At 38.7% G+C, this 20,660-nt stretch overlaps 1 protein-coding gene across 2 annotated transcripts in view; it reads right to left on the reverse strand.

Annotated features, from left to right (window-relative positions):
* Window positions 1-20,660, reverse strand: part of RELN (reelin) — a 279,101-nt gene that overhangs the window by 142,045 nt on the left and 116,396 nt on the right. For both annotated transcript variants that reach the window (XM_040061406.1, XM_040061404.2), the window contains exons 5-8: window positions 16,973-17,005; window positions 15,289-15,367; window positions 8,680-8,776; window positions 4,643-4,694 (exon numbers count right to left, since the gene is read on the reverse strand). In XM_040061406.1, the coding sequence (XP_039917340.1) occupies window positions 4,643-4,694; window positions 8,680-8,776; window positions 15,289-15,367; window positions 16,973-17,005 (261 nt within the window). The remainder of the gene's footprint in view (window positions 1-4,642; window positions 4,695-8,679; window positions 8,777-15,288; window positions 15,368-16,972; window positions 17,006-20,660) is intronic.

Consider the following 20,660-nt stretch of genomic DNA (forward strand, 5'->3'; position numbering starts at 1 on the left):
TCCTATCCTATCCTATCCTATCCTATCCTATCCAAGAAGCAGCAGGAGAAAAGGGCCATTCTTAATCTACAAGTAAGGTCCAAATCCTTGTGGTTCCAGACCAGCAAGCAAATCACAACATGAGTGACCCATCTTCTGGATAATATCTACTGGGATTTTCCTGAGAGGACAACAGAGTCCATCTGGCAAAATCATCTGGCACTCTCACAGGTTAAAACCTGATATTAAAACCTGACTGCAAATTGTTTTTACTGAAGGTTGATGTGCTAGATTTGATTTGTGTCAAGTCTTTCCTTTAGCAATAGCTAAGGCATTAAGCATATGATCCATGCAGCAAAGATGCCTAAAGAATTTCCAGTGTCAAGGCCTGACAGCCTTCAGGCACTGAAGATCACCTCTGCTGATGCATCTTCAAGCCTTTCATGTTAATAGCAAATAATGCGCCCAGAGAGCAGCCCCTTCCTTGCCAGCTCAGTGGTGTTCTCAGGGTCAGAGAGCAGCCCCTTCCTTGCCAGCTCAGTGGTGTTCTCAGGGTCAGAGAGCAGCCCCTTCCTTGCCAGGTCAGTGGTGTTCTCAGGGTCCACCAAAAGTTTAGGGACAGGCTTTATTATTTTATTTATTGCAGGAAAAGTATTGTGCATCATACTGAGATTCCTGTAAGAAGTTTCATTTGTCAAGATAAGCATAATCACCAATATGAAATGACCATAACTCAGGTCACTCATATCAGTTAGGAAAAGATGGTTTATGATTACAAACAACCTTTAAATACTGCAAGTCACATATTTAGTACACAAAGGTAGTTCTGAAGGGAACTGAAAATAATGATTGATGGTTGACACAAAGTAAAACCTGATAGATTAAGGAACTTAATTTTTGCAAAAGTTTGTGGTAATAATATTTTGGAAGGGAGTGGCCAAGTCCAAGCTTTATATAAATAAAGCAAATAAAGCAAAACCCCCACTTTTGAACCTGCATCTATTTCTGTTTGCAAGATTAATGGCTTGATCCTTAAGAATCAGAGTGGAAGTGCAAAATGTTTGTAATATTTGAAGGTGTTTTCCTTCTTGGAAAATTACAAAAAACCCCTTCCCTCATAAACCAATTTTGACATGATGTAAAATGGTAGGGAGGTTAGATTTTTTTAGAAAGCTGGGGAGAGGAAGAATTGCTAATTTGATCTAGTAATGACCGAGGAGCTTCGTGACAATGGTATGAAAGTTGAAGGGAAAGCAGTTTTAGAGTAGGATTGTACTTTACAAACATTATGCATTTATGGAGAACACGATACTGACAAAGTCCTCCTGTTTTCAGAGGAATGTGAAGGAATTTTCATAACAAAGCTGAAAAGTGGGAGGTTTCCTTATCAAGTTATTCTCATTTTCAAGTACTGTTAAACAGCCAGAAATGATCTAGTAATACCAAGACATAAGGAGAGAGCCACGGAACAAAGTTTTTCAAGGCAATATTTTTCATTAACAACTTTAACATTGTTACACACATGGCTCCAAGGAGCACCTGCCCTGGAGGCTGGGCTGAGTGTTGATGCTCATCGCAGCATCTTCAGCTTTAGCAGAGGCCCTGCAGAGGAGGGAGGGATGGGGAGCACCTGCAGCACTGAACGGCCCCTGCAGAGCCTGCACACCCCACACACACCACTGCCTCCGGCGGTGGAGGAGAACACCTAAGGAACAAACACAAGCACAACTTGCTCACCTCACACCTTGCAATTGCTCCCTCAAGGCCTTTCCTCTTCTCCCCACGGGATTTTATGTCTCTTTCTTCCTGTCTTTAGTTCAGTTGCTGATCTCTCAGTACGGTGACAATGAGTCACCTTCCACCGCAGTGGCCCATGTGAATGACAGATCATGTTCAACCCTGAGGAAGCCCAGGGATGCAGCTGAGGGGAAAAGGCTCAGATTTGGAGCGAGAAATAGAGAGTATTTCAGCTAATGGATCAGACTAATGTTGTGTGGCAGCTGAGTCCAGAGGCTTTTGGGCAATATCCTGCAATTCCCAAGCTGTTGAATCAGATATTCTGGCCTGAGATTTGCTTTAAATATCTCAATTAACAATCCCACTGAACATTAAAGAAACTGCTAGACAGGTCACTGTTGGGTCTTGGAAAAATGTAGTGATTGATGATTAAGACAGTAGAAGTAATCAAAATTTTCTGCACACTTAGGCACAGAGCGCATGAGTGTAAATATCACCCCATCCCTGGACCAGCTCTGAGCGGATGCTGCATGACAGACAAGTTCTTCTCATTCAGAAAGGATAGTGCACATAAATGTTGTCCTGTTTGCTGAAAATGCCTTATTGATCACTTTTTCATCCTAATTAAGCCTTCTTCTCAAGTGCACCTCTCCAACCGCCTTGGCCTTTAAAGAGTAAAACTACCAAATATATGATGCATGAAGGAAACCGCATAGAATAACAACTAATGAAGAATTCACTAGTTTGTTACCCTCCCTGACTGTAGAGTTTAAAAGGATCTGGAATTCCTGGTGAAACCAGAATTTAGCTTCAGAATATTTAGCTTCATTTCCTAGTTCTCTATTGCCTATATACCTGCAAATACAAAATTCCATCTGATAATTAGTGGCAAGAGAAATTAAAACATGCGCTCTTTAACACAGCCAAAGCTATGTGACAAATTCAACATAAAGACACCCCAAAAGCCTACAGCTTAAGTGATTACATGGGTGATAGAAAGTGGCAATCATACTTTTTTTTTTTTTTTTTTTTTTTTTAAAAAAAAAAAAAAAAAAAAAAAAAAAAAAAAAAAAAAAAAAAGGCAATTCCCTTGGATCAATCCCTAAATAGGGTTATGATTAAATTGGACATTTGGGACTAAGCTGGAAACTGGATTCTAAAGCCAAGTATTGCTGAGCTCAGCAGCAGTCACCTGTCTCACACTGGCTTCTAACAGTTACAAAACCAATCTGCATTGTATTTCAAACTCAATGCAGGCACATGGAGAGATATGATACATTTTCAACTGGAGGCTGCAATGTGATTTACTTGGATGTGCATCCACCCCTCTTTGCTCCATCATACTGAGGATTTTACGGGTTCCTACTGGTATGGGTTCAGGAATTCTTAAGATCTATTAATGAAAATGCTGTCATATAGATTATTTCCTGCTCAGCCTTTTCTTACCCATTTTTTTTTAATTTGACCTTTCCCATCTCCTAGTGAAATGCTCCTAGTGAAATATCAAGTCTCATTTTGAAACTTCTGGGAGCCTGCACTGTACTGCAGTTCACCTGGAGCAGACACCAGGCACTGGGCTGTGGCAGCAAACATACACCTACCAGCCCATACGCTGCTGTTAACCACCCTGGGTTACTACAAGAATAATCCAAAGAAGATTTCTGTAAATTTTCATGAAAAGTGAAATTCCTCCATCATCACAAAATTGCAGCTCTGTAGAAGTCACCTTGTGCTTCTGTTGGTGAGCATCACATCCAAGTGGATTGAGTTGCTACCCTCCCACTGTCTGAATGAAACTTCAGGGCAGCAACACACTGGTTTTCTTCTGAGACACTCAATATTAATGCACTAATTTAATTGAGGACTGGATACATTTTTCTGGCTTTTTTTTAAAAACCAGTAATTCAAAATAAAAGGACAGATACCTGTCCTTAGATGTATGAACATTGCAGTCAGTTGCAGGTACTGATGATTTCCAATACCCAAATGAACAACTTCAGGTAAAAAACAAATTTAAATGATGTATTTCTGAGCCTTCGAGGATTTTGATTTCCAATCCATTAAAAAAACCTAAGCTGTTTTCCAAGCTACATGATTGTTCCTATTTTCAACTGAGACTTCCAGAGTTTAATCACACATCTCTTGAGATACTTTTGGAAAATTACTTTTTTAAAAATAGGAATATGATTTGGAAACACATATCTAGGGGTCCACAGAGGAAGCAGGCTACATTTCCTGCTTGCATTTTTATTGAACCATTTATATCAAAAGAACATTTTTCCTTCATATTCTGAACACTGAGATATGAGTTAACAAATCAGGTGTATTCCAAATTTTCCCTCAGCCCCAGCCACAGCCTCTACCATAATTTATAGCCACAAATGCACAGTGAAATGTGCAATAACTCACAGTATTCTAATAATATGGCATACAACCAGGTCGTTGATAATATGGACTTAATAACATTTAGTCTTCATCTGCCTTACCTATTCTCTATGTACAGTTGTTTTAAAAACAGGATTACCTAGGTGTAACTTGGAATATATCAGAGGGGTTAAATGATAAAAGCCTTCCCTTTTTTTTTTTTTTTTTTTTTTTTTTTTTTTTTTTTTTAAGAAACTGCAATCACACTTCAGAGCAAGAGCAAGAAATTATAATAAACATCAGGCTGCAAAACAGGAGAAAAAAACAAAACTCAAACATGAGTCATCAGAGTATCCACTGGAGTTTTTTCATTTCCAAAACTTAAAACAGTAGCTACATATTGGGAAATGAATAAATACACTGCAGTTTTAAAAATATTTTTTAATCCCTCATATTGATTGTAATATCAACCAAAAAGGCAACCCTGAACTTTTGGGGCCATCTTCCTTTGCAGAAATTACTTTTTGCAATTTTTGGGGGTGAAAGGGTAATCTAAACTTACCAAGGGAAAATTGAAGAATGGATGCAGTAGTTGTGTTAAGGCCAGTGGTGGTCTATGGGAAGAGAAGCAAATATTTCTGTTAGAGCAGCAAAACAGTACATTCATCACTTGAGTTTCTTTGAAATCATGCAAAATCTCTAGATGCCTACATCTCCAGTGCATAGGACTGCACCAGCCCTTTCAGGCTGAGTGATCATGGACATTTTGTTATGCCATTCTGATTATTGAAATCTCATCATAGGTCAAAGCCAGGATTTTTTTCCATCATACTAATGTCTAGAAGAAAAAGCACATTTATGTGCAACAGGGTCACTTGACTACTCTTTAGAAGACTGAAAAAATGACCTCCGTGGTTTATAGTCAGCTTAGTGTGAATCTGTATATATGGAACGGTTCTCACTTTCCCCAGAACAGAACAAGGACTAAAAATGATCATAAATAAACAATAAAAATAACATTAAGTAACACTAAAATAGTGAAATATTAGGAGGAAAAAAAGAACTTGAATCTTACACATCAAAGCAAACAAAACCCCTCGGTGATACTATAGGCTATGTACAGTGCAATGTTGTATCAGAATCTTCCCACTGTTGACATCTAGCCAACACCTGCAAAGAGAAACCAGCAGCTCCCCAAGTACTCAGCAGACCACCCTCCTCTGAGGCCTCTCCTTCTCCCTTCCTTGAATGCCTCCATATTTCAGTAGTTCAGGTTAGAATGGTTCTCCTGAAAATGCTATAAAATAAAAAGCACTACTCTGTTGGGAAGGACACCTATTTGTTTTCAATTCATTTTGAAGGTTGGCTTTAACAATACTGCTACGTAACAAGCAAGGCATACAAGAGCAAAAGGGACTGGACTTCTTCCAGTGCCAGTGCACACCTAGTTGAGTTATTCATTAAATTATGCCTTTGAAAATAATGTGTGGAGATCTGCATGAGTTGGCATGAGGTTTTGGTGTGTTTTGTTTCTTTTTTACATACATATTACTTACAGAAAAGAATTTCTTATAGATATTAAAGAATGGGATCGCCACTGAAATGCATTGAAGATTAGCTGATGAAAAGACTACATGTCCTAACAAGTAATTTTAATTTTTAATCAAGAATAAGAAATCTGCAATTACATAACCTCTTTAAAAACACAGTCACATTCCCATGTAAGTCATTCTGCCAGGATCGATCCAGTATTAGGTATCACACGTATCCTGCCAAATAATAAATTGCTTTCTGATTTGAGTTAATAGCACCTACTATATTAGTTTTCATTCAATTAATTATGTTGTGCAAGTTATAATTTGAAAACAAAACTTTTATTGAGGTTCAGTAGCTCATATCACCAAGAAATTAAACATATCGGTTATCACAGAAGAGATGTTCATGTAGACCTAGACTGTGCTGTGAATCATTTCAGCAATGCTTTGGAAAAAAGCACTAGACTTACTAACAAGTTTTTCAAAATTTTGCATAGGACTGTTTAGTTCAGACACTGCAGAGAGCATGGTAGGGAGCCTTTAGTAAATATTTTTCCTTGCTTGCAACATCTCTTAGGCTATACACCTTCCCAGGATTTTGCCAGCAGTAAATTCTCACCAACAGAGACACAGTTGGTATTAAAAAAAGTCTGTCTACAATAACAGGTGGCTGTTGGAAATCAGGAGAAAAGAATGAGGTCAAGGTAGCAAATCAGCAGCTGTAAGAGCTGCTGATGTAAAATATTTTGCAAATCCAACTCTTCTTGACTAAGTATTTTAGAGCAAATTCGTGTACTAGGAGCAGGAACAGAGATTTAATGATCCATTTCAAGCAGGGACAAAATAGGATTGATAAAAATCATGGAGAAAAGAAACAGGTATTAAAAATTGTGACAGAAAGAGGTAAGTTGTGAAATTGCCAAAACAAATGAGAAACAGGTTGGTTCTAAGACAGTAGGTATTTAAATGTATGTCCATAATAAAAAATAAAACTAGATCACTTCTCCAGCCTGAACATTCTTGTGTTCATTCTTAATGTTAAGCAATTAGCATATTCCTGCAGAAGGATTTGATTTTTCTGCAACACTGCCATAATATTTATAAGTACTTTCATATTTAGGCTGCAAACTGCTTATAAGAGTGACAATTATTTTTTCAGATGATTATTTAATCACATCACTTTGGTAGCATAAAAATGTTTTCCAAATTCCTGATGCCATGGTAGTGCTCTTTACTACACAGCAATATGACAAATGCGGTCCAAGACTGGATTTTGAAGCCAACTCCTGATTGCTTAGGATAATTTGAATTGCATATAGCAGGCAGAAGACAGCTAATGAATGACAGTTCAAAACCCTCAGAGCTGGGACCCTGGGTTTGTTAAACATCATAAATAGATTTTTTTCCCAAGTAGTGTTACCTATACTAAGTACTACAACTAAGAATGAATGTAAAAAATGGGAAAAATACCCCAGTGGGGAAAAATACCCCAGTGGTGGGACTTCCCTCTTGCACAGGACGTAAACCAGTGTGTGTGCTCTCAAGACAGCTAGCAAAGCACAGCACATTCAAACAGGATGCAAAGTAACAGGGAGGCCATTTAACACCCCTGACAGGATTCCCTGGCTGGAGCTGGCTGCCAGGGAAATTCTTCTTTATCTGTAAAATCTCGACTTTTATGCACCACATCAGCAATATCTACATTGCATTTGTGTAATTCTGGTCCCAGTTAAGGATGTAAAATTAACCATGTGAGAAGATTGTCAGTGTCTAAAATGAAGGGAAGATGCCTGGCCAAAACTACTTCTGTTACATGGCCTTCTTCCATGTTTGCTCTTCAAATAGCTCTAATCAGCCTCTCCCTCCATTCAGAAGACTGTTGAAAACATGAAAATTAATTTTGAATTACATGGGCTTTTATCTGGCCTTTTAATTTTTCAGTTATTTCCAAAGCTTCCCTTTTATGCACACCACTGCAGCTAGCTGCCCAGCATCAGCATGTGGGCTTTGGTTTATGTATTGCAATTCATTTTCCACACCCAGATGACCTCAAGTTAATGCAAATTGCACCATGTTGTTTTTTACAGCAATTTTATGACCAAACTACCCCCCAACAAAATTAATTCTGTTCCATTCATCATGACTCAATCTGTTACATACACTTCCCTGTGACTGGCAGGTACTTGCTCCAGGCTGCATTTAAGTCTGCAGGATGCATTGTTTGTAAGTGATGTTTTACAACCAAATTAACATTTGTCAACAGGGACAAGAAAAAATGGGACAAGATTAATAAAATAATAAAAGAAAAATGAACCCTGTCTCTATTTAATAGTTGGATGTAAAAAGAGAATGATGCCAGTTCCAAAACACAGTCTTATGTCCTTGACTTTTCAGTATTTCAGAGGTATTTTAAATGACTTGAATACATGTTGGATCAAGAGACTGTCCCTTGCTAACTATTGCAATAACCATTGGTTAGCATCTACAGTTTCAAACCCTAGGATGTTGCTGGGTTACTTGTATGGACCTAGCACCTTGTTCAAGAGCATCTCTGCTAAATACCAAATTTTGAAAGCCCACCAACATCGCTGCAGCTGACACAGTTTCACAGCCTGTTGTAGCACATTAATTTGGTTTATATTGTGTTTCATTTTCATATTGGGCTTTGCAATGTTTTCCTATTGTATCTCCTGTCCCCCTTGGAAACTGTATCACGTGGTTTGTCCCGGATCGGCAGTGCCTATCCCCCACACTGGAATGTAACCCAACTCTGTCCCACTCCCACCTTATCCCTGGTTGGCTAGTGGCCTGTCCCTGCCTCTGGGCCCTGCCCCCCGGGGAAAAAGGCCCCGGGACAGGCAGGGCTGGTCTCTCTCTCTCTGGCACGGCGTGGAAAGGGAAAGAGCTCCAGCTGGCAGGAGCAGGACTCCAGAATAAAGCTGTGATATCCCCCCGTGAGAGAGCAGGATCTTTCCTTTTGCCATCGGTGGTCGTCTGGTCTCGCTGAAGAAATACAACAACAGCCTGTACCCCAGCCCCAGCAGAAGAGGCAGCCTTCACTTACCAGTTCTCTGGGACCGTATGGCTCGCAGAACGTGGCAGCGTTGCCGTGCATTATCACTCCACAGTGTTCCCCAACCTCACAGTTACTGCACCCAGACCTGCAGGGAGAGCACACCATGTTCAGAATGGAAATCAGAGACTGGATGTTTGAGACTGTGTAAACTGTAAAATCAGACTGATGTGTCTTGGTGCTCAAACCGGACTGTTTGTTATCACAGCGCTGAACACAAAGGTTAGGCAATGTAAGTATGATCTACTGGAGGTGCCTCTTGTGAAAGGGCCTGGTGATTCAGTGCTTGCTCTCTGCAAACTGCCCCTCCTCTAATGTGATCTGGGGTGTCCCTGTTAATTGAATGCAAAACATCTCACCACGGGAAACCAAGTTTAAATCTTACATATATAGCTTACCATGGAGCTACTCTTCTTACAAAATCCTTGTGAGCATTTGGTTTACCATTCATAAACCCACCATCACAGAGTTAGCATAAAGAACAGCCAAGGACAAGCGGCTGGGATCAGCCTCACTCCTGCTTGCAGGGTTATTTCCCCAAAGGCCAGGCTTGAGGCTGCAGTGTAACATGGCATTTGCTGTTGCTTCTATTTGCATTTGTCATATTCCATATTCCTAGTAACAGAGTTGTCACTCTATGCTCCTTTTAGGGGGAAAACTATGAAGAAATTCTCAGAGAGGCTGGTAAGTGCTGCAGAGACAACTAATTACACAACAACTAATTACACCTGTCCTGACATTTCTTAATTTAACATGGAGAACTTTGTGGGCAGCCTGACTGCAGAACATAGGGAAAGGGTTGCCTCCCCCACCCTCTAGGATTAGGGTATCAGATCTTGGCATGAGAACCACATTTTCAAAAAACATTGCATATACTCCTGGTCCCCAACAGGATGCCTGCAGCTGTGCTGATCAACATTGCCTTTGGGCATCCAAAGCTCAACTTACACATCAGTCCTACAGGGAAAAAAAGTCAGACATAAAAATGTTTGAGTTGTTTTTCCTATATGAGCACACCAGTGAAGTAATTCAGCAATTCACACTGATAGAATTTAGGATTTTGATTAAGCAGCAAAATAAAATATTCTAATAAAGTAGTAAGTCCAAATCAACTTCAGTGAATTAATGTTTACTTATAGAAGTCATAGTCAGCAAATAATTTTATTTATATAATTTTATTTATAATTTATTTCTCAATAAAAGGCAAGAAGGCAGAACATGAGTGAATAAAATGGTACTTCTAGAGAAAGCACAGAAGCAGAGTTCACAGAGGACATGTCTTGTTGCTATCTAAATTTCTGTTGATCCCAAAGTTCCAACAACTGAAGAGCAGAGGGACAGGAACTAGAAGAATTCCTGGGATTCTGGCTGTTATAAAAATTATTTTCATTGTCTGCCCCTACATTTTTGAATTTTATAGTGGAACATCTACCTGAACTCCTGATATGTGCAAAGAGGCAGACACAGCAGGAAAACTTTGCCTTGAATACTTTGTAGAGACTACTTAATCCTTCCTGAAAGGTCAGGCCACATAATCGAAGGGATATTTTAATTCTTTAATTCTCATATTTCAATGAATAAAAAGTGATTCATCTGTTCTCTAATGTGGCCTATGAAATATTGTCTGGAAATCCAGAGACACTGTCCTGCTAATACAGCATTCCATCATCGGTTATCTTTTCTAGGATGACTCCTCTCATACAAAATTGGATGGCTGTTGGTAATCCTGATTCAAACCTTTGTGCTCTCTTTGAAGTGCATTACCTTTGACAATAAACTGCTCATTAGCTTGACAAGAATGCATGAAGAGCAAGATAATTGATCTGCTGTTCCTCAGATCATCGTCATAGTACTACGTGTTTAGAAACGATCCAATTTGCTCCTCTCCTGGTGCAGACAGGAAGGTTAATTTCTTTTCTATTTATACAAACAGAAGACACTATTAATTGCCCTGGCTGGGTGCAGCTTTCTACATTATCTTTCTCACATGCCTGCTCTAAAATCTTAGTACATTAAAATCACTTCAGCTTTCTCTTCACAACTGGTCCTCGCTGCCACTGCTGACTTGTTGCATTTATTGAGATGACTCCTCCACAGACTTGCCATTTCTCATCTCTGGCTTGGAAAGTCCCACCTCTCTTTGCTTTTGTTCTTCACTTTGCTGAAGGGGAAACATCTGTTGTTTCCCCACCCCTATTTGTCATTTATTTTCCCTCTACAGTACCCGAGTATGTGGACATTATGTTGACTGATGTCTTTTGTGATGTCTGAACCATAAAGAAGATAAACATCTCAAACTGCCAAGAGATTTTTAAACATAAATCTTTCTGAAGTTTAATCCCACAGTTTTAGAGCAATTTGGAAGCCACTTTAGGACCTCTCTTTCCTGTCACAAAGCTTTCCTCGACCATTTTGCCACTGGAAATATCACTGTACCCATACATTTCTCATATGCCATGAAGAAGTGATGACCAAGAGAATCACTGTTTCTTATTGATTGATTTTACATGCTCAGCTATTCTTCATGTCATCTTTGACAAGTGTGCCTTTTCTAAGTGACTGCTGTTTGGTGTGCTGATAGGCTTTGAGATGAAACATGACATCAGATTGGGAAGGAGAGTTTAGCCAGCAATACACTTCTGTAATGGCTCTTTCTCCTTAAATATACTGAATCCCCTGGTTTCTCCAGCCCTACTATTAAAACCATTTTATACAGAAACATACATTAATGCCAACATTTATTCTTTACTAATTTATGCATCTTCTTAACATTAGATCATTTATCATAAGATTAAATAGACTTTTTTAATATTTGTCTTGGTTTTGCCTGCTTTATTTCTTATATAGCAGCTTTTTCAATGACCTAGACAGTCTTCTTCATATTACACATATTGGACCTCTACTCATCCAGCCATTCCCTGGCAAGTAGTACCTGCTGCAGACTCCTTTTCCCAACTGAAGAAGTCAGTTACTTCCATGGTTCCTGAGCTTTCTGATCTAACAGTCTCCTGTCAGTTTTCAGAAAGTCTCATGGACACTCATTGCCTGCATTATTTCAATTTTCTAATTGAAAAATGTACTAAACACTTCTAGTTAATTCGACAAGTCAGCAGTGGCTGGCTGAACATGGACGTTGGTGCTGCCTTTACAGTGGTGTGGGAATCACTTACCAACCTTAACTTCCACAGCTAGTGCATGTCAGATACGTAATACATTGGACATTTATGATTATGTGAAGCTTTTTTTTTTTTTTTTTTTTTTTTTTTTTTTTTTTTTTTTTTTTTTTTTTTTTTCCCACAACAGATCTTTGTAAGGTTGGTGGCAAATAAAACCCAAGAAATGAGAAAATCTTTGTTTAAGTAAGCAGGCTTTTGCCTCTGGGGTGGGGACTTTGGGAATGACCATATTCTGACATGACTGGACACTGGAAGAAAATATTATAAACATTAGTTGGACACACCAAACAAGAAAATTCTCATTGTGTGTGGTTTCCCAAGAAAATGAGAAAGATGGGACATGTTCCCGTTCCTGCATTCCCAGCAGAGAAATCCTTCTTCATTGTTCTGTTTCTTCTATGTTCACGTAAGGATGTGCCCTCTCCTGTTGCCTCCTCTTCTCCCTGTCCCTTTCTCACTTTTTTAGTTTCTCCTGTTTTCTTTTAGTCACCAAATTTTGATTTAGGTCAAAATCTAAAATCAAAAATTTAGATGGTGCTGTGGTGCTGTGACTTTTCTTTTACAAAGAGCCTTATCCCAGCTTTCTCTTTCTCTTCCTTCTGCTGCTCCAAAAACAGTCGTAGTCACTCCTTCCTTGTTTCTGAGCCTCCAAAGAAAAGGCTGGCTGCTGGGAAGGATGTGTCTTGCAATGCATTTGAAAGAGCAGGCAAGTCACTCTTGAAATCATACAGTGCCCTTGTGCAAAATAGTTATTTGACGTGAGGCCTCTCCCAGCAATGGAGTGACACACAGGCTCTGCTGGGACTCATAAAATTGGACCCACAGAGAGGATATAAACTGCTTAGCTGGTGCACTTGGACAGTACATCTCTGCCAGAGCTGCACATGCCAGAAAGAGAATCAGGAGGAGTGGGAAAATATGAATTGCTTCCAACCAGTGTTATGTAGGATTTGGGAAGAAAAGATAGGAGGAAAACACAAACATTTCTCTTTTCATCTGTACACATATAATGGCTTCAGAAATGATCAGAGTGGCTCAGTGTAAGTGGCCCCATGGCACGGCCCTGCTGGGGTGTCTGTGCACACAAGGCAGCACAGACCAGACCGAGCAGAGCTGGAAATACTGCTCCAGCACTCACTGCAATTGGTTGTGGTATAGATGGGATTTTAGCATCTGCCAGGGGGAAAAAAATGCAATTTTAGGGTGGATGGCAACAACTGTTAATAATTCCTGATTTTACTCCCACTAGACAATCAAATGAGAATGAGCTTTCTGCCACTAAGTGGGTCTTCACTGGAGACAGAGCTACTGCAGAAATTCTTTGTGCTGAAAACTCATGATACCTCATTATGGTTTTCTTTTATTTGTGCTCCCCTTCTCTTTAGCATTGCTGAAAATGCTGTCTTTGTCTTATTCCAGGAAAATCTGTCTCAGGATTGTGGTGTGTTTTGGGACCCCCTCCCAGCACCCATCTCTCTGCACTTACTCACCAAGAAAGGTGGTGAAGTCTATCCCAGAGGGACCAAATTCAAATCCTGGGGACAAAAGGAACAAAAGACTGGGGACTCTTCTAATCTGAAATTCCTCTGTTAGGTTTCTATAAGCAAGGATGAATTTAAAGTTGAGAGCAATGGATAAATAAATTATGGAGGCTCCCAACAGACAAGCCCTCTGTGAGTTATGAGGCATCCGCAGGGAAATAATGCCTCTTCTCATTTCTTTCCACTCAAGTCCATTTAACACACTGCTCCTAGAGCTATCTACCTTGGCAGCTATTCTGCAACCCATTAAGAGTCCTTGACTGTTCATGCCCATAAAGAAAGGGGATTTTATGTTGTAGTATTGCAAGTCCTTAATGCCTATACGCCACAAAAAAAAAAAAAAAAAAAAAACCCACAACATTTTAAGGACTGATACAAAAGGAACAAAAGGAGAAAAGTTGTAGGCACATATTAAAAACTATTAAAATTATATGTGCAAAATAAAAACATCCATAAAATGCTATAAACTACAGCATTTTTATATAAGATAGTTAAGCTATGAAAGACCTGCACAGATGGAAAGTTCTGATAGTCCTTAATAAAAAGGAAAATTAAGTCAAATGTCACAGAATGAATGTATTAACTAACAAATGCAGGTAAGGGCTAAAATGCTCATCAAGGATTTATTTGAACAAGATAAACTAACCCAGTAAAATATTTCTGTGTCTTGTATGAATTAAAACAATAGTTATATTTATGAAATAGGATTGAAAGAAAGAGAAAACTCACAAACAATCTTATATATAAAAAGGAGGTTCCAACCTTCAAATCTTCATATTAAGACCAAGAAATATGTTTATCTGAGTATTATATGCTGTATCATCTCTCCATATCGTCCTCTTATTTACTCTTGGACAACTTAGGACTGTGGCAGTGACTTAAGGAGTCCACCCCTCCCAGGGATCTATATTTGACTTTATTAACTTTGAAGTGATTATTTTTCCTCAGCTCTTCCCTTGTTTTCTGAACCAGTGCATGGGTTGGGTCTCTGTAATCACTTGGCAGAGAATGGGGGAGCTGAGGGTGAGATGGTGTGTGAGATCTCTCACACGATGGTCACGGTTCATAGAGCTGCTACCTGACCTGTCCTAAGTGGTACTTACCTTATTATGCCTGGGAAGGTTGAGATTCTTCTAGAGCATCTACTGGTTAAAGAATGATAACACCTTGTGCTGGCTGTTTCAGACACAGACTGTGATAATATGAATGACCCCTGTGATAATATGAATTCCTATTCAGGAATCCCTAAACCTCCCAAACCCTAGCAATTGGGAGTTGCTGTATAGAACTGAGAAGTGTTTTCCTTCTCATACAATACAAAAGTTTTGAAAAAGTGTGCCTTCCACAAAAAAAAGGAAAAAAAAATTATTTAACCTCAAATATTTTCATCACATGGAAATTAGACAGAGGTATTTAATTCCAGTTGAGTTTCTCAGAGGGGTTTTCTTATGATTTTTTTAATCATTTGGAAATGCTTCATTTCAGTTTGGAAGGAATTATTGCTATAGTTAGCTTCACCAAAAACATGTACAACATGAAATTTTTTAAAAAAAAAGATTGAAACAACAAAGTTTAATTATCGGAATTCTTCTCCTTTTTGATGAAGAGCTGTGTTTTGAGGAAGCCAAAATCTTCATTCATAAATATTCACTGAGCTCAGCTCTAGTCCTTCTATTTTTGGATTAGTTAAAAATTTGAAATTAACAAGGATTTGTCACCCACTTCAATGTGCTTAGAATTTCTCAGTCACTCATTAATAAATTATTAATAAACCAAAATATTTAGGTTCTAATGAAGCAAACCAACACTTTAGTTTATATTTCATTTCATTCAACAAATGTTTTAATTTACTCAAATGCATAAAAAAGAGTGCAGAAACTCACCACATGGTAGGATTCAATTCTTGCTGATAGGTCGAGTCAAAGTCATCTCGTAGGATAATGCTGTCACTGTGCATTTCAGCTGCAAAGGAAACAAAGAAGCAAATGAAAAAAAAATCCAGTGCAATCATCCCATGCTTTCTAAATGTTGCCTTACCTAAAGTAATGCATTGTAAAATGCATTTTAGATTTCTAAAAATCTGCTTTTCAGGTTATGCTACTTATGAAAGCTAAGGTTTCTTCATTAGAGGGATTTTCGCTTACTATGGATCATAGTACCCCAAAAATTAAGATATTTCCCCATCAGGAGAGTGTGATGGCTACAGAAAGATGGAGTCATCAAGCAGATATCAAATCTTTTAAGAACTTTTTGCTCCAAATTGCTGGTTTTCTGAATGTTTAGAAAAAAATCCTTCCAAATCCAAATTTTACAAACATAGACACAAGAATGATGAGAAGTCCTAATGAGTATATTAGAGCTCTTATGGTCAGGGGATTCATTTTTACGGCTCATAAGCAAAAATCCATGAGATCATTGGAATTTCTCTGCTGCAATCAGCAGACATGTCAGTAAAGATCAACTTATCTAGGGAACATAAACATAAATGCTATGCAAATGTTTCTCACCACTGTTCTGCAAACTTTGGGCTCCAATATTCCACTTAGATTTACTGTCTCATTTATGTATGATGACCAATAAACTCACGTAAAATCCCAAAACTTTGGCACCTGTGATTCTGTTAGACAGACCCTTCTCTACAAATACTTCCACTGAATGAATGAAGTAACTGTCACCTGCTATTTAAACTGAGGCAGAATGCCAGAATCTGTCCTGGATGAATCAAATTGCAGCAGAAGGCTTGGTGGGTGCAGGGCTGGAGAGCAGGAGGAGTAGTGCCTTGCTCCCAGATCCACCTTGGAGGGGACGAAATCTTCCTCACAGTAACCCTGCTCTGCTGTGAGGCACTGTCCCACACGGAAGGTTATGGGTCATAGAATCAGAGAATGGTTGGGGTTGAAAGCGACCTTAAAGGTCATCTAATTCTAACACCTCTGGCATGGGCAGGGACACCTCCTACTGTACCAGATTGTTCAAAATCACAGCCAACCTGGCCTTGAACACTTCCAGGGATGGGGCATCCACAGCTTCTCTGGAAACCTATTCCAGGGTCTGACCACTCTCACAGTAAAGATTTTTTCCTGACAGCTAATCTAAACCTGTCCTTTCATTGTACAGCACTTTATTCCCCCTCATTCTACTACTACGAGCCCTTGGAAAAAATCCTCTCCAGATTTCTTGCAGCCCCTTTAAGTACTGGAAAATGCTCTGATGTCTTTCTGAAGCCTTCCCTTCTCCAGGCACAGCAATCCCAACTCTTCCAGCCTGTTTTCAGAGCAGGGGTGCTCCAGTCCTGGTTCTCTTGCAAACAGGTGCCCTAATACATAGCTAGGACCAAAAGGTCTGCAGCGAGATATACTCACACTGCAGGGATTCAAAGGCAGTAAAGAGCAATAAAAATCACAATGAAGAAACAACTAACCAGAATTAGACATAATTCAATCCATTTTATATGAATCTCATTTTTATTTGAATTCCTCAGACCTATTTTCATAGGACTTTACAGATTTTTATTATAATAAAGTCAGTGATTCTGAGTTTAAGTAGTAAGAACAACAAATCACCTACCGAGGTGAGGATGTAAGGGAGCTTCCGTCGGGGCTGCAGAAAACAAAGACACACAGTGCATTAATATCTTCTGTGAAGAGGGCTCAACTGCAGCACTAAAAATCAATTCAGCTTAAAGCAAATTATACTGTATATATTCTCTTAAATCAGCTATCCCTGTAGTTAAATTGTAAAAAATGTGATAGACCCCAAAAGTTACAAAAAATAGAGTAGGAAAATAACAATAATTATTCTCTTAATTAAAATAAACATTGAGATAAATGGAAGTTAGTACTGGTTTTACAGTAAGGTAAAAAGATCAATTCTAGTCTAGAACTATGAGATATTGTTAAAGATAATTTGGATTAAGATTCAATAGCTCAAGGACTGTCAAAGAGAGTAGAAATTAGGTTCAGAAACAGAAATAGTCTGAAAAAGGCAAAAAATGCCATACTTTGATCTTTTATACTGCACTGAACAACACTTTACAGGGCATATTACCAGGGGAAGTAATCCAAATATTCCTAGGGCAACAAGTAACAGATTAACTCTGCAAATCATGGTATCAAACACTTATATCAAAGCATGTTTTTGCCAGCAATGCTGATCAATTCCCCAGCAGGTCTCTGCCTCCCAAGAAACACCAGTGTTATAAGGACACACTGCATGGGGGATATGTGAAATGGTACAAGTTAAGTAACTTTCTACCAACACTTTGCAACAGGAACCTTGGTGTAGCATTATATAAATGGAAACAGACTGTATCTGAAAGGGCACAGCTACATAAAAATATATGGGGAAGTCTAGAAACTGGCTACACAGTGTGTTAGATACTCCATGGCACCTACTACACCCATAGTCTTGCTCGATCTCAAATCCAAAGTGGGTTACATCTCTTTCATGAAGACCAAAGGGGTGCATATAACCAAGCTCCTGGGAAGCAGCTACCTATTTGTCTCTCAGTACCTCAGCCATGGATCTATATTTCCAGCTGTCTTTTGGACTTTGGTAAAATAAAACCACCAAAAAAGAATTTTTGAAGAAGGGATTCATTTGATGATTCTGTGGGTTTTTTTGTTGGGCACTGACCTAAATTGTAGCAGTACTCCAGAATTCTTCAGCATTTATTTGGAATAAAATACTGAAGTACGGCAATTTCTGTCATAACATCTGACAAATTAAAAATAGATTAAAAAACAAACATAAAAACGAATGCAGCAATTTGTGTAGAGCTCTCACACATAGTTATCTGAATAGAAAGTCCAATACAAATCTCAAGAATTCTGATATCTTCCTGCTTAGTCCTTAAATACAGGGTTTGCAAGGAGGCATGCCATTCAGTAATGAAATTGCAATATTTCATGGAGAAGTAGGTGATGAAGAAGACTGAGCAGTCAACAAATGAAGTAGCTTCAGACAAGATAATAATGGCAAGCGATCTGGGTTTACCTTAGACAGAAAACTTCCATTTAACAGACTTACCAATTAGAGGAGTGACATGTTTTACACCGTCCACTAACCATATCTCTCCCCTAACCTTATGTACATGTATACATACATATGTATATACACAGACACACATACATGTACACACATGCATATAGACATGGGCATATATAGGTATGTATGTATGCATATAAAAGGGGTGTGTGTATATATATACACTCACAACACTGAAAACCACCACCAAAAACTTTACTGCAGTGAAGAGAAAAGACCTTTTAAAAACTGTTGTTGTTTAAGAAATCTGATTTTTTTTTTCCTTTTTTCGTGGCTAATTTGCTCTAGTTTTTATACAAGAAATTCACCCATGCTGCTTTGTCTTCCCTAACAAAAATGTCAGTAATGACTCTAGCAACGGCCAAGACCTCTCATCATGCTGGTACAAAATCTGGAGAAATACAACTATTGCACGTTAAGCTTGACACTGTCTCCAGAATAGTGCTGGACTGCACTGGTGGATCCTACAGTGAAAAATACTGCATATGTCCCCTGCAGGTATTGTTTTTCTCCATGGGAATGTGTAAATTTCACCAGAAACCTTTTAAAAATTATTTGCGCAAAGAAATGGATCAATTGAATTATTTCCCAGATTGAGCAACACAAACTGTTCTGTATTTCGCCTGCAGGAAAAGAAGCACACTATGGCATGGGATTTGTAATACTCCTGTAATACTCCTGTGTGATCGCGGCACGCAAAGCAATAACACGGAGACCAGAGATTTGGAAGGCAGAGTTGCTCTTCAGAGAGATCCCAAGGCTGAACCAAGGCCAAGAGCCCTCTGCCTGTTTATTTCTTACTTTTTATACATTTGTGGGTCTGGTTGTGGATTGGCTTCTGGGGTTATCACCTCTCAGCCCAGTGGCCAGACCAGGTGTCAGTTACAGTTGTTTTCAGGTTAGAAATATGCCAACAAAGGACAGAGAATGAAAAACAAAGGATTTGTTTATGTTACCATGTGTGAGAAAAAGGGAAAACTGCTCCTAATATTGTGCAGAACCTAAAGAGACTGACTCCATCTTATAAACAATCAGAAGGCTTTAAAAAAAACTCAGAAAAAACAGGGTGACACTCCTGTTCTAAGGGGCTAGGTTTAAAATGAAATCTCTCTCCCTGATGTTCCGAATGGCCCTTTCTCAGTATTTCCAGAGCAGTTCTGAGGGGTGATCTGCTGTGAACACTGGGGTGCCTGAGAGCCATCCTGCCAGTGCTCACCTACGAGGAGTGTGGTGGTGCCAGGGCACACCATGGGCAGATTCATCAGTTGCCCAAGCAAATTTCATTGGCCTTTGAAAGCAGCTCAAATGAAAGAGATCACCTTCTCAAAGGAGAGCAGTTCAGACCTCCAAATGAAAACAAAGGACTTTACCAAATGTTATAATTTCCCCTAGGTTGTTTGGTATGGCTCTTTGAAAGAGGCTTTCTGTGGAAAGGGCTCCAGCCAAGGATACACGCAGTCACAAATGACGCTTCCTGAAGTTATTGTACAAAATTTCAGCATTCAGCAAAAAGGCACAGGTATAGCACAAATGTGGCATCTTTTCATTTGCAAACTCTTTTGACTTCACCATTATTTAATAAAACTGGCTGCTTATGTGATTAAAAAATACAGACTTGGGATCCAAGATTTTTTACTGAAATTGCTTTTCCACCACTCTTGCACAGTACGTTACAAAACAAAACTGCTCACCAGTGGAATGAAAGGAAGGAAATTGTGCATGTGCAGACTAATGCTACTGATCAATCATTTAAAAATTAGAGGTAGAACTAAGCAAACACTTCATGCTAGACAAAAAGATTGTTGTTACAAGTACAGATTTTATGTTGGGGAGAGGTTACATTTTCTAAATCTTTACAGGATCTAAGAAGCCCAAGTATTTTTGCCTCAGGTATTCTGATTATAATTCAAATTCCTGAGCTGAATATGACAAAAGACTGTGAAGGTACCATTTAATGAGTGATAAACATAGACTTAATTCTCTCTATAAATAATTTCTGTATTACATTTTATATTTCATTGCAACACAGCACTGTGTTGCTCTTGAGGTGTTATATTTAAGGCCCACAAATAATAGAAATTCAAAACATAACACAAAATTAATTGTAGTTGTTTTAAAATATTTTCTGCCTTTCTAATCAATTTATAGAACTACTTAATTTAAAATAACACAGATTTTTCCATAAGCCATACAGTGTGGCTAAAATCAA

This window comes from Hirundo rustica, chromosome 4 (assembly GCF_015227805.2).
Source record: "Hirundo rustica isolate bHirRus1 chromosome 4, bHirRus1.pri.v3, whole genome shotgun sequence".
NCBI lineage: Eukaryota > Metazoa > Chordata > Aves > Passeriformes > Hirundinidae > Hirundo > Hirundo rustica.